The sequence below is a fragment of the Crotalus tigris genome, unplaced genomic scaffold (assembly GCF_016545835.1).
Source record: "Crotalus tigris isolate CLP2741 ecotype Arizona unplaced genomic scaffold, ASM1654583v1 scf7180000017568.12009008, whole genome shotgun sequence".
In the NCBI taxonomy this organism is placed as follows: domain Eukaryota; kingdom Metazoa; phylum Chordata; class Lepidosauria; order Squamata; family Viperidae; genus Crotalus; species Crotalus tigris.
Window position 1 is genome coordinate 10192499 of NW_024096478.1, and position 15675 is coordinate 10208173.

At 36.5% G+C, this 15675-nt stretch overlaps 1 protein-coding gene across 6 annotated transcripts in view; it reads right to left on the minus strand.

Moving 5' to 3' along the window:
* Positions 1–2691: 2691 nt before the first annotated feature.
* Positions 2692–15675, minus strand: part of TENM2 (teneurin transmembrane protein 2) — an 869909-nt gene continuing 856925 nt past the window's right edge. For 5 of the 6 annotated variants that reach the window (XM_039353419.1, XM_039353411.1, XM_039353429.1 and 2 more), the window contains 4 exons: positions 13510–13806; positions 10743–12357; positions 6685–6815; positions 3869–4630 (listed from right to left, as the gene is read on the minus strand). In XM_039353419.1, the coding sequence (XP_039209353.1) occupies positions 3869–4630; positions 6685–6815; positions 10743–12357; positions 13510–13806 (2805 nt within the window). Of the gene's footprint in view, positions 4631–6684; positions 6816–10742; positions 12358–13509; positions 13807–15675 lie in introns of all 6 variants that reach the window. The other variant, XM_039353403.1, reaches the window with a different exon arrangement.

Genomic DNA, 15675 nt, shown 5'->3' on the forward strand with positions numbered 1-15675 from the left:
CATGTTCACAATGGTGCAAGGCAGGGCATTAGAGCAGGGCTTTTCAACCTTTTCACTGATTGTACCACTTTTAGGATATGGCAATATTCGAGTATCACCAGTCGAGCAAGGTATCAAAAAGTTGATGACCCAAAAGAAAAAAAAAGGAAAAAAGTGATGAAGTACAGGTAGTCCTCGACTTACAACAGTTCGCTTAGTGACTGTTCAAAGTTACAATGGTACACTTATGACTGTTGCAGCATCCCCAGAGTCATATGATTTACATTTGGATGCTTGGCAACTGATTCATACTTATGACGGTCACAGTGTCCCAGGATCATGTGATCACCTTTTGCAACTTTTTGACAAGTGGCAATGGCCGGGGTATGTGTGGCCAGCTCAGCATCACTCAGGTCGTGGGTTGCCTGTGGGGTGTGTGGATGGGGCTGTGTGGGGGATGTGGGGGTCTCCAGTGTAGAGGGTGAAGCCTTGCCATCCCACTTGGTCGGCGTGGGGCACTCCTGGACAGTAGCATGGACTGCCCAGAGCCCTGGTCAGCAGAGGGCAAGCATCCAGCCCAGCCCTCGAGCTCCCAAGTCACCAGAGGGAGGCCCCTTTCCTCTCCATGTGAGGAGACCCGGCTTTGTAACCAAAGCATCCCTAGCGATAGGATGGGAGACCATCAGGATAGGCCAGGAGGAGGGGGCAAGGGGATGGCAAAAGGGCAGCAGTGCTGCTGGTGGCCAAGTGCTAAGGCAGGAATTCCCTCAGAGCCTCCCTTTCTCTCCTTCCTTCCTTGCTCCCTCCCTCCATCCCTACCCCCCCTCTTTCTCTGCCTCCCTGCTTCTCATTCCAATCTCCTTCCTTCCTCCCTTCCTTCCTTCTCACTGTCCTTCCTCCCTCCCTCCCTCCCGGGCCAAAGAAGGGACAAGGGGAGGGGGAGAGGCTGCAAGCGTGGCTGGTAGCCGTGGTGCCGGTGGCCGTGGCTTGAAAGGCCACTGTAATTTCCTGGACAAGAGCTGCACAGTCTTAAGAGCAGAGTGGCGGGAAGATATTTGCAACGAGAGAGGGAGGTATGTGTGGGGTGCACAAGAGGTGCTATGTGGGTCAGGGCAGGGATATGGGAATTCAAGGCAGTGTTCAAGAAGTGCCACATGGGTTGGAGAGGATATGCAGGGGTATGGCATAGGTTGGGGACTGCATGAGGATGTGTGAATGGTCAGCAAAGTGTAAGCACAAAGCAACTGGCAAAGAGTGTTTAGATGGAAGAGACTTACCCCAATGAACTTTGACCCTCCCTGCCAGCCATTGAAGTCAGAAAGGAAAGTTGCAAATAACAATCATATGCAGGGTGTTTAGCTGTAATTGCAGGGTGTTTAGCTGTGTCCAGATCAAGATCACATGATCATGGGGGGAGGGGCTGGATCTGCTGTAACTCTGACTCAGAACCATTATTCATTCAGCTCCGTCGTAACTTTGAACAGTCACTGAATGAATGGTTGTAAGTCAAGGATTCTCTGTAAGCAGTAATGGCGTTGTAATCATTCTCACTTTTTATACAGTTTTACTTATCTCACACATTTGGGTTACTAATGAGTAATAGTGTTTGACAGATGGCTTAACACTCTGTGTTTGCAATAATACTGCCTTTAAAGGAAATGCAGTCAAGACAATGGAATGGTTGCTTAGTATTTGGGTAGGTGCATTCCGAAATCCCATATTCATTTTAGCATCACAGAACTGAAATTTGGAGCCAGAATATAGGGCTGTTTAAGCAATACCATTCCCAGTTTGCTTGCATGCTTTTTTATATGCAGTAATTCATCAGCATTCATCTCTAAGTTAAAGAGTTCACTGTTGTTTCTACTGTATGGAGAAAAGAAATGTGTTCATTAAAGCACAATTTTCAGAATTAGTTTTTAAATTGTGAATAATACTTGAATTTAATTCCATATTAGTCAGACACCATTTTAATGATTCTAGGAACCATGCTTTTCAGTACATTTCAGAGGGGCTGCACCAGGTTCAGAGAAGGTGATGAGGATGATCAATGTACTAGCAATCAAGAGAGATGGAAGGAACTGGGAATGTTTAGCTTTGAGAAGACTTAAGGAATGACACAGCAGTCTTCAAGTACCTGAAAAGATGCCATACAGAAGAAAAATCAAGACTTGTTCTGCATAATTGCAGGATGTCAGAACACAGGATAATTGTTTTACGTTACAGAAAGGCAGATTCCATATTGTATATTGACATTCTTTAGAATTTAGTAGTTCTATAGTCAATTACTTAGAAGTGAGTTAGGCTTTCTTTCATAGAATGCATCAGACAGAAATCAGATAATAATCTGCTGGGGATGCTTTAATTTGAATTCCTGCACTGACTAAAGTGAAATTAATGACCTTAATGTGTGTGTGTGTGTGTTTTGTGTATATACACCCACACCCATATGGCACATGATAACTCTCTGTTGAACAATTTTCTTATTCTTACTTGCCAATGGTCTTTTAAAATCATTTTACTACACATGTGGCAAATCATTTTAATTAAATAAAACAATTAATTTGAATTAAAATAACTTCTGCTCCTAATTTCCCCTATAGCTGCAGTATATTCTCTGTTGCATTTATGCAACATTCAGCATTTTAATGTACATCTCAGTATATTTTTCTATTATGCTTCTTGTTTGCTTCTAAAACAGAAGACATTAAATTTACAGGGGTTTTAGAGACTTTATTTATGTATAAACAATTTAAACACTTTGCCATAAATTATCTTTGCCTGTCTCTATTCTTTGCTTAGCAGCAAATTAAAATTAATATAAAAACTCAATGAACAATTCATACATGTATAATACAAAAAAGTTTTGTACCAAAGTTCTTATTAGACTTGTTTTTTATTTTTATTTTTTTTTTATTTTTCTTAGTGACCATAATGTGATTGTCTCAGTTTCTTGACCAAACAAACACACTAATATTTTTTATTTTTAAAATCTGAAACAGTGATTGTGCCTTCTGGCTGATGTATGTACAGGGTGATCTGAATTGGTGCCCATTTGCAACAGTGTTAACACAATGCCCACAGCTCTACCAGAACTGACCAACAAACTACTGAATCTAAACAGACTACACCCTGCAACTGTGTTACTGTCCACAATGGAATCTTCAAAGACAAACAGAGTATGAAATTTATCAGTAGTGATTTATAGCCACAATTTCAAATTGAACTTTACACTCTGCCCTCTTTGAATAAGTTAACCTTAGGCCAGACATAAGCAGGCTCAGAGTGCAAGTTCAGATTTATATTCCTTAGTATATTTCTGTTCCTATTTCCAGTGCTCTGTTGCTCCTGTTCTCCTTTCTTCCAGTTGCTACACACAAATCACCCCAGAAGTCATGTATTAAATGCACCTGTATTTTGCTTTTAAATGAAAAAAACCTCGAGAATGTTATCAAACAAGCAGCCTGAAGAATCTTTCTCATCAGCTGACTTAGTGGATGGTGGGTGGCCCTCTTAGATTTCTTGAACAAATTTGCTCACATGTGAATGGAGTGAGGTAATATAAGATGAGGCCTTCTTTTTCAATCTTTTTTTTTGTTGTGAAATTATTATTTTTTTCTTTAGACCCACAACAAGTGGGTAATATTTATGGGGTACTTTTGAACTTAAGTGACTTAAAAGTGTTCAGTCTGGCTTTAGTCCACTTCAGGATGTAGTTCTTAATCCTTCCAACAGCAGCATTTGACTCAAAAAATGTGAGCTCACTTGCCACTCCTTTATCCCAAAGCAGCTCAGCCGAGTGCCCCCGATGGTCTTCATCTCCTTAGGAGAGGAGATAACAGTTGTAACTACTGATTCATCCAGGCAAGGATGACAGCAGATTGATTGGTTACCTCTTTCCCATTTCATTCTGTCTTAAGAACTGGATGTTGCTGCTACTGTCTGCCAGCTCTGGATACTGCTCTACTGGGAGCACATAGTATCCTTCATACCCTTGGACTCTCCCTGTGCTCAAAAGCTGCTGCTTCTCTCCTTCAGTCCACAGGCGGCTCCCCTCTTTGCCATCCCGTGCCTTCTGTTGCTCTTTGGCCCAGGCTGACCCCAAAGCCCGCTGGCGAGCTTGGTCCAGAACTCTAGCCTTTTCTTCATCCAGAGTGTCTGGGGTCAGACCGTAACGTATGTTAATCAATAAAGTAGAATATTGGAATTCAACATTGGTAAACCTTCGAGTCCTTCCATTGATTAGGAGGGTTGGCTGGGACACTGTAACATTGACACCACTGTCCAATACTTTGCGTCCACTTGTCATGGCTAGGGTGACAAGATCACCATCAGAGGAGCCAATCTTGACAAAATAATGGGTGTCTTTCCCCTCTATGCTATAGTGCATTTTGTCCAAGTAGTAAGCATTGTTCAGCACTGAAGCAATTTTTCGGCTGTCTTCCGTTGCAGTGCTTGAGATGCCGGTGGTTACCTTGCCTTCTTTCACAGCAAACATGATCCCCTTACCTATAATTGGAGTAGTGGTTGCAAACCAGTGACCTGCTTTCTCTCTACGATGGGCATGTAATTTTTTTGATATGACTTGTCCCTCAAGGGCCATGAAGGCTTGGTTGTGCCTCTCTGTTGTTTGCTGCACGCCGGTAATTAACTGAAACAAAAATAAAAGGGAAAAGACATTATTGATAAATACAGACTGAAATTCTAATTTATTTAATTATGTCAAAAATTATACTCAAATGCAGCAATCTAGTCAAATAAAATTGTTCTGAAAAGTACTGAAATATAGCCTACCTCGAGTAGCCTTTAAAAGGAATTTGCAAAATTCAACTAATATAAAAACAATTATTGCTTTGCTTGCTTTCAAACCATTGTGAATGGTTTGAATGATGGGATGTAGTAGCATTGATAATTTGTGTTCAATTTCTAGTTCAATTTAAATTTTAAAGGTATGTTTTAAAGAAGCACACCAGGCACCAAACTGATGCCCTGATAGAGTTGTACAATGCAAATCTGAGCATTAATCTGATCAGAGTTTTTCAAATAGCTTCATATTTGGAACTCTCTTCCCAAAGGCATCCTGGTGTTTGTTTCAATCTGTATTTTATTCAAATTATTACATGACTTACTTTGAACAATACTGATTTGCTGTTTTTAGTTTTTGTAATTAGATCATTTTATTTGAAAAAAGTATATTTTATAAGTTGCCTTAGAGACAGCTTTGTTTTGTTCAAATTTAATGTTATCAAATTAAAGCATAGTGTATAGTTGTACCTGCAAAATCTCCAAAATAATATTAGATGTAGAAAAATGAAAACAAAGAAACATTTTAATTGGAACACTCATAAAGAAACACTGCAACTCAGCTATGTATTAGTTTAGCCTAAAAAAAATAATAAACAGAAAAAATGATAGTGTATAATGTAGGGGTGGGTAATTAATTTTCCCAAAGGCTACACAAAAAGGTGGGACTCTTGTGCCCCTCCCGCTTCCACCATGGGCTGAATAGAGGCAGTCAAAGGGCCGGATATGATCCACAGATTGTAAAATGCCCAGGTCTAGTATAATGCATAGAATTATGTACGATGTGAAAAAAAGTATTTTTCACAAAAGTTCTAATGAAATTATTGATAAGAGTAATAGCTAAGATTTTCGTATACTACATAATTAACAGATGGAATTTGTTTCACAAGATGTAATGATGCCTAGTTTAAAAATTGTATGGACAATTTTATGGAAGTTAAGATTATCAATACTATTAGTAAAAACCAACGTTGTACAGACCAATTAATGAGATGAGCATCTTATGACATAATCTGCATAGACTTTGTAAAAACTAATATATGATAACTTCAGATCAAAGATCTCAGTAGAATTCATTTAACAGTAAAACCATTTTAGCTATTATTTGTTCAATAAGCTATATTTTTTTTTAACATACAACATTCAGCTATGATAATTCTGCAGCACTGGTTATTGCCTCTTATTGTTCTGATAGAGCTGAGGTATAAAGATACAAACATTGTCTGCTATTATCAGATCATTGGGGGAGAAAAACTCTTTAATCATAGCTAATGTAATAGTTCAAATATAAATATCAAAAGATCTTATGCTAGAATTCTAAACAAAAGTTACAATAAAAATCTATCGAGCTAATTCAATCCTATCCATATGAGTTTTACTCATATGTCAGCTGTGCTTGTTATTGTTAACTTTACAAAACCACAGGGCCAGGCGAAGCATTCAAATATGAGCCGAGGTGGCGCAGCAGTTAGAGTGCAGTACTGCAGGCCACTTTAGCTAACTGTGTTCAGCAGGTCAGTGGTTCAAATGTCACCGGCTCAAGGTTGACTCAGCCTTCCATCCTTCTGAGGACCCAGATTGTTGGGGGCAATGTAAATATATATATACATTGCTTACTGGTGTACACCGCTTAGAGAGTGCTTGCACTTAAAGCAGTATATAAGTCTCATAAATAAAATAAATAAATCCCTTTCACAAAAAGCATTGGCATGATCAGTGCATTCTTCTCATTCTCCTGATGTTAAGGAATGGATACAAGATGGGTGTGTTATCATATCTTGAAAGGTCTTTAAATTCTACAAAATTTAAAAATGCCTATGACATTTGCAAAGCACCCCTAGATTTCAACCCCCAAATGTAATGCCAAAGAAAATTATGTAGCTGCAGAAAGTCGCTGCTTACCTGACCATGTTCACATGCCTGCGATTCCGATAGTTCATAAGGAGGTGGTACGAAGTACATTTTTGCTCTTGGGAAACCAGGTATAATGTTGCTGAGTTGAAAGCCAAACATCACTAGCCAGCTTTTCACATCTAAGAATTAAATAAGCACATTTATGAAAGGTGAAGATGGCTAGTAAGCAGTAGTAGAATTGAGTCCGGGCTTACTTATAAAGCCAGGATAGGATCTGAAGCATTTTTCTTGACAATTGGATGATAAAAGTGTTCCAAAAAGTAAAGCAATAGATATTGCGTCATTGCTACAAAGAAGCAGAGCATTGATAGGAGAAGCTTTTCTGAATTTTGGCAAGTAAAATGCTTAGAATGCTTTTTAAACAGAAAATCATCACAAAGGAAAGAAAAAGTATGCTATGGCTATCGCCTCCAATCAATAAATATGTAAAACATTATTTATTGCATTGTAGTATCTATGGTACAGTGCAGGTAGTCCTTGACTTACGACCACAATTGAGCCCAAAATTTATGTTGCTAAGTGAAATATTTGTTAACTGAGATTTGCCCCATTTTACAACCATTATTGCCACAGTTGTTAAGTGAATCACTGCAGTTATTAAGCTAGTAACCCGGTTGTTAAGTGAATCTGGCTTCCCCATTGACTTTTGCTTCCCCATTGAAGTTTGCAAAAGGGGACCACATGACCCTGGGACACTTCAGCCGTCATAAATATGAGTCAGTTGCCAAGCGTCTGAATTTTGATCATGTGACTTTGGTGATGCTGCAAAAATCATAGGGTGAAAAACGGTCATAAGTCCCTTTTTCAGTGCTGTTGTAACTTTGGTCACTAAACAAACTGCTGTAAGTCGAGGACTATCTGTATTTCATTTTTTTTTCAGTTTCAGCTATTCTAATAGGAAATAAAAGGAAGGAAGGAGAATAGCAGAGCCTTTTTCAGGATTCATGTTCTGCTTTGCATAAGGAAAGGAAGAGTTTCCTTTCTTGGTAAAAAGGTGTCAGATGTCACCATGGGTTGGGTATGGAAGGCCATGGCAAAAGGAGAAGAAAAAGCAATAAGGCAAGATTAATAATTTGGGGTCAAGGAAACAGTAGTTTTACGGAAAGCTATAAGAAGTATTAGTTAAGAAAACATGTTGACCAACTAACTATTCCAGCCTGATTCCCTCTAGATTGTTGGACAGTTTCCATCATTTTCAGCCAGGATGGCCAAAATGGATGTTAAGTATAGCTTGTTCTTCTTTGGGGAAGCATCAAAAAACATTTGTTGGACAGATTTCTTAATCTTTTTCATTCTATCTATTTTCACACAATGCTTCGGTTGCAGCTGCCTCATCATAGGCTGGTAGAATTTGAGTCAAGATTTTTGGGATATATAAGTGTATGTGTGTGTATGCATGTATGTATATGTATATGTTTTCTGAGGTTTTCGCGGGTGTTTGTATGTAGGTCTTTGGTTATTCAGGTTTTCTCCCGCGTAAAATTGAAAGTGTCTTGGCGACGTTTTGACGAAATCCCATTCGTCATCTTCAGGCTGGTGTTTTCGGCTTCGTGCTTCTAGGAGCAAGCATGAAGCCGAAAACACCAGCCTGAAGATGACGAATGGGACTTCGTTGGAATGTCGCCAAGACACTTTTAATTTTACACGGGAGAAAACCCAAATAACCAAAGACCTACGTATATGTATACATATATGTATATCTACTCTGTTAGAAGACAATATCCTAGATACCATGGAGGATACAATTCATATTAAAGATTTCCCCAACTCTGATAATTTATGTTTTAACGTTTTTGAAATATAATTCATTTTGCCTAATATTTAAAGTTTTTGTAAATTACAGTAGCTGCATGAATGGGAATACTTCTTTTTCTTCAAAAAATTATGACATGTACCACATTCTGTTCTGAAAAAAGTTTTATTGAATAGCTGTTAATTTCTTTGGAAGCACTCCTAAATAACTTAGCACTAAGTGGTAAATTAATACCAACAGAGTAGAATATTTACATGACATGTGGAAGGAAACATTATTTTAAATTTTAAGAAAGCCTTCCCCATTTTGGCATGACAGCTGGCATTGGGAAATTAGTGTCCATATGTACTCAAATTAAAATAAAAGTGTATTATCTATTTATAAATAAATAACACAGAAACTATTTCAATAAATTATTCACTCTTGCAAAATTTTGGATGAAAATATGTGAGATCTCAGATGTGAGCTTATAAAAAAAATAGCCCATTTTAAATTTGTTTAACTATGATTGGGGGACTGGAGGTTAAAACTTATGAAGAAGAGTCACAAGTATTGGATACAGTATCTCTAGTTTAATGAAAAGAAGGACTAGAGGTGATGTCCATACCTAAAAGCATTTCTAGTCTCTGGACTATGCAATAGCTATAGTACGGTAGCCTTGAGTGAGTTTCAGTGCAGACCAAAGGCACTTTACCAATACAGATTCTTACCGGCTTGATTTGATCCCTGATCTGCTCTAGGATGTGGATAAATTTCATTTTCATTATAGTCACTCGGTTATTAGAAGCCTACTTAGTTTCTCTTTTTTCCATCATTTTATTTGCAAATAAAGTCCCAACAACCACCCTAACAGGAACCTTATCAACATGGTAGCATAAAAACTCATTTTTTTCCCCCTGAGAGGGCATATCTGTTTATAGGACTTCAATAAACATACATTATTTATCAGTTATGCTAATGTGAAGACCATTGAAATGGGGAAAATGTTCCTGTCATTGGATACATCATCTTTGTCTGACCAAATTCTTTTCTTCATAGTGCAGAAAAAAGGAGACTTCAATTGGTGTCTTACTTTATTCTGCTTCTATGTACATAAAAAGGGGCTATGGCTGAAATGAACAAAGGCCGTTTCCTTTGAGACTCTCCATGCTTATTACCGGTATTGTTTCCAGCGGCCCTGGAAAGTTTTGTGCCTTTTAATAGAAGTATAGATAATATAGATGGTTGATATTAAGTCCTTTTCCCTTTTTTTCACCTCTTGCCCATTGTTCATCTTTCTGTTCCTGCTATTCCTGCCTTTTATTCTGTTTTGCCAGTAAATGATTTTGAGGTTTACTAATATTTAATAAATAAATATCAAGCTATACTTTTGCTAGCTGAACTGAATAGTATGCTTGCTTGATGTTACCTGGGTATCGAGATTTGATTTTGAGTTTGATTAAAAACTAAACTGGAAATTACCGACAGTTATTTTCAGAGTCTAAATCCAAACCAAAAACTGTTTCCAAATAATAGAGAAAAACACATCATTTCATTTTATTTTTGTTATTGAATTCCAATCTTTCAGCTTAACCCAGAGATTAGAATTTCCTTTTGTTTTTGCACCTTCAATAAAAGCTGTCAGCTCTGACCACTTTTCCTGCTCTCTTCTTTCTCAGTTGGGGAAGTTGGGCAAATCAACTCTTACCCAGAACACTGCAACCTATCACTAATGGTATACAAACCACTGGCTGACAAACATTGAACCATATGCTAACTCCTTACAATATAATTTATCTCAAAGCATTGCTAAATCCTCCTGAATTAAATGGCTGTACATAACAGAAGAAGCAACAGGATTGCATGTGCAAATTGCTGCAAAATATGTTTATAAAACCCCCTAACTTTTAGCATTTTATGTTGCTAAGGTTAATTCACATACATAAAATGTGATTCTTCTGCTCAATCCAGAAGATAATTCCATGTAATTCTACCTGATTACATGGGAATATCTTGATGCATATCTAATCCTTGTGTATTACTTTTTTTAAAAAATACATATAATCATGTGTGCTTAAGTCCAACTGTTTTTAGCTAATCTTAAACCCACAGGACCAAATGCAGGATTACATTATCATTGTTCAAAAACAAAGGAGTTGGTTTATTAAATAGTGCAATCTTCTTCCTAATCTGCTCAAAATGAAGAATTTTGAGTCTGTACTTGATATTAAATGAGTTTCCTAAGAGCAAAATAGCATTCTTACATCTTTTTTACAACGTTCCTTAGATTTCCAGACTATTAATTATTTCTCACCTGTCACATAGTTCTTTAAATCCAGTTCATTGCTGAGAGGATTGTTGCTCTTGAACATATACAAGTTGAATGGGGCAGGTTCCTTACCAACATTTTTCCACATTGTATAATCAGGAGAGGTCCAACGTCCAGCCAAAACATCATAATCTCTTTGAGTAAAATGGACCAGTTTTGTTAAGGGATCATATAGCCCTCCATGAAATCCAATGACTATTTGGAAGTCAGGATTAGAATCATGATAGATCTCCCCATAGGCTGTGTATTGCAGTTGCTTGATCATTAGACCGTTGATACTGAAAACTGCCAGTGGTGTACCCGTATTATCCGAGGCAACATAATATTCTTCTCCACTGCTGCTTTCCATTGCAAAAAGATGACCTTGCAGATCATAGTATAGAGAGGTAATTTCTGAATTTGAGTGGTTATACACATGTGTTATCCTAGTTGGGTTGTGAAGGTCAGCATAAAAATATTGAAGGTGATGTCCCAAGTTAGTTTTGTAAGAAGCTCGTCTTCCTAATCCATCGTAACGATATTGAACATTCCATCCATTTGCTTTATTATAAGCTCTTGTTAAGAGGCCCTTGGAATTGTACTCAAATATGTCAGAACCTCTTTGACACAGAAAACCATCATCATCAATTTTATACTGCATATCACCTAGTCGTGTAATTCTATCTCTTAGATCATAGCGCAGTGGCATCAATCGGATACTGTTCCCAGGATTCAAGAGATGCAAATTTCCATTTAGATCATAACTGTAACGCCAGTTTGGTCTGTCATTGACTGCCACACTCTGGAGCTGCCCGTCTCCATCATAATCATATGTATATTTAGTTGTATTGGCATAAGGCCCAAGCTTTAATTCTCTCTTAGTTACCCTTCCCATGCTGTCATATTGCACTGTCATCCAATACATGAGTGATCGGAACATTTCATACTGAACTTCTTTAATCCGTCCGTGTGTATCAAAATGTTTGCTCAGTGTCATTACAGCCGTAGTGATTATTTGATTTATATCATAATAGATTACCCCAAATTTGCCAAAGTGCTCTACTTTGCCTGAGATTTCATCATAACGATAGAGGTCAACTGGAAGAGGGATCTCACTTATTATAGGCTTGATGCTAGCTATTCGAAAACTATTATCATGATAGGTATAATCAAACCTAGCATTGACCATACCTTCTTCAGAGAATCTGTAAATCTGTTTGTCAACCAGAGGGCCAATTTTACGATAGCGGATGGTGCAAGAAAAGCCCCCACTCTGTAGGTTGACCATCTTCAGAACTCCAGTAGTTTCATCATATCCAAAAGTCACTGCTGTGCAGTCATACACAATCTCCGACAACTTGGATAACTTCCCGTATTTGTAGAAAACTTGCCGACCAGTTCCTAAAAAAGATGTTTTTAAAATCCTTCCATCATCGCTGTAATCAAAAATCACTGAAGCATTACTTTCAGGTGGGTTATAAATATTTCGAATATAGCCGATTGAGGTGTGAGTGCTCATGCTGTGTCGAGCTATACTTGGCATTGTGACAGCATGCAGCCGATCTGAAGAGTCATATTCAAAGATGTACTGCCGCTGACTTTGAAGGAGTAGCACCATAGACTATTGAAAAAACAAAATCATATTTTATGTTTTTTTTATCAAAAATATATAAGACGGTATCACAATACAACACAAATCATTAAGGATTTCTTGTTATACATGACAGTTACAGCTATTGCTGCTATAAACATTTTAATGTACATGGTTATTAATTAATTTGGGAGGGCAACCCCCCCAAATTGATACACAACTGTAAAATAAATAATAGTGCATCCTCTTCTCTTCTATACCACTAGCTTATAAAGAAATGTTAAACTCCATATTGACTTTATTTTCACTAATTGGTTTGCTTGCTAGGATAATCGTATGCAGGCACTATACTATGTTGTACACTATGCTGATATTACACTAAAGAATGCCACAATATTAAGCACACCTGTAAGACTGTGTTAGATTTACTGTGATTTTTTACCATAAAAAGACTTGCAATTCATTGCAAAGGCACACATAGAACCTAAAAAGTTTGATCACACAATGAGTTACCTCATTGAAATTTAATTAGCAAAGCTCATAAGTAAGGGTTACTCACTGCCTGTTGGCTCAAAAAAATCTGATTGTGGCAAACGATTCTTAAAATGGGATTTCTTCCAGTTCTTAAAAAGAAGCTGGTTCTTGTAAGAACTGATCTCACTTCATTTTAAACCAGAATCAAAGGATTTATAATCCAAGGAGTATTTTAGCTTATATAATTATTTAATGTTGTCTATTTCATAACATTGCAGAGATATTAAAAGTCACAGTTTTAAACATATTCATTAAACATTAAACTCCATTGGGTTAATCAGTCTGCATGTCTATCTAAAAGAATCTATACTCAAACAATCTTTTTTTTTTTTACCAACAAACCAATCAAAAGAATGTGCAGCTGAGTTCTTCAGAACCAGGCAAAAAGGAGAAGCAACTAATTCAAAAATAGGATGGGCACAAATTATTTAAGTTTAGTCCTAAGATTGAAGGTACAGTGCATTGATCTGTGCTAGCATTAGCTTATATCTAGCATTTAGGAATGAATACTCTGCTTAAGTTCTTAAAATTACAAAGGCACCTCAATTATGATTTTTGAATTGTTTGATGTATAGATATGTATGCCGGTGTCAGTAAATCCAAACTTCAGTTAATGCAGGACTGTAGGTCATACCAACAATTACCTACTTTTTCTAAGTATGTATAACTCCACACTTTTCCATCAGCAAACATGCGAGCAATAATCCTGCCTTGTTTGTCAATCTCTGTTCTTTCACTCATGGCACCACGCTGAAGCCCAGCCAATCGTCCATTTGAAAAATAAGAGACATTCACAGCAGCAAGTCCACTGCTGGGTAGCCAGAGAAAAGGGCGTCCAAGCTGATCGTAAATAATACGAAGTGTAAACTTCCGGTGATCATCGTATATTTTCTCTGTACGAATGTTCCGATCATAATCAATAGACAGCAAATTTCTTCCATGGACCTAATTAAAGCAAAATTATTAACATTAATATAGTGCTATACTATATATATATATATATATATATATCACAGAAGAAGCATTTGGTAAGATTGATTAAATTCCACTGGTTTCTGCAGAAAGCTATTCTTGTTTTTTCCCTGTAGAAAAATTCAGTCACACCTTAAAATTGTGTCTACCAACATATTGGTCTTTTCTTCAAACTAATTCTTTCCATACAAGAGTGCAATAAATATTTTTAGCTCAGAAGTAGGTCCCACTGTATTCAGTTCCCGGTGGCTTTAAGACTGTGTTATTTTCATCTCAATATACTGTACAGTGGAACAAAGCAAGCAATTAATGCTGAATAATTTGTATTCAGTGCAAATTTGAGAAAAAGTTTTTAATATAAGGATAATAACTAGTAGATAAATGCATTAATATAAATAAACATCTATTTAAAGATAAAACTTTAGCTCAGTACAATAAAGTTTAAAAAACTGAGTAAAATCAGATCACAGAAATATTAGAACATAATACAAATACAGATTAAATAGTCAGCAATCGGGATGAACAAGATAGTCTTTGAATTCTAGTTATAAATCCTATGGAACTACTGCTAAAAAATGTTTTGCAGAATTAATAAACTGTGTGAAAAGTCTTAACTGCCAACTTTAAAGATTTGACAATTTAAAAATTTCTTCCTAGTGAAGCTGCTAATTTTTAAAAAATATGCATTACGGTACACATATTAATAAAATATAACTTACATTTATAAACCAATAAGACTTTTTTCTGGCCTAGGCAGAAAATAAACTCCAAGGTTTAAATACAATTGAATTCACAACAAATTTTCAGAAGAATTAGGCCCCAATATAGAACAAACTAGTGAGAAAAGGCAATTAGCTGTCAATATGCAAAAGAAAAGGACTTCATAATCACCTCAATGGTTGAGGATTTTTCAGAATCGTATCTTGCTCTTAAATAACCAGTTATTTAAAATCGGAGGTAATGGAAGTAAATTCCTATTTGGAATTTCTGACAACTAAATATTTCAAAGTTTAGGTGCTAAAGAAAGGGGATTGGGTAGAAGCACCTCTTTGAAGGGAGGGTGAGAGCTAAAATTAGATGTTTCACAAGTGAAACCCAAGAGAACAATGTTATATCCAATTTGAACTGTCTTGTGTCATACTGATAAGGAACCGATGTATGTTTTCTAGTGAATTAATAGTCTGGGGAATAATTTCCTCACCAATTTTATCTGTGATGATTCTGTACATACTGCAACAAGCTTGGCTTCCTCCATGGATGCTACCAAGTTATTAAATATTTTTTTTTTAAAAAAAATTAAGTCCATGATTTTCTATTTTAATGAGTAATTCCATTTCCTATTGGAAGGAAATGAGGTTCTCTCCATTCAAATATGATTTTGCTTTCATATTTGAATTAATTTGAATACTTTTATCCATGACCAAAGAGATCTATTTTTAAAAGATTATTTTTTGCTGCTTGACTTGTTTAATGAAGTACAGCTGTTGAAACCACTGTTACATGAAGTCTTCAGCATTTTGAAAGAAATTATTTAAATGGCGAACATCCTGATTCTAAACATTACTTAGAGAACATTAGGCAACATAGTACTGAATTTACATTTATATTGTAACTATTGTTAACCATAATAATCCCAAATCTATAGTTTCTGTATCCAGGGGACTGTATATAATGCATATTTGATCTGAATTTCCCTTCTTACACTGATATCCACACATGCATCTGAAATAAGTGATTTCATAGTATAGGAGAATTAAATGTTAATCAAAAACTTTTATATAATTTAAATGTAACAATTCATAAAATATATCTATATAAATATAAATAGAATATGTGCCCTCA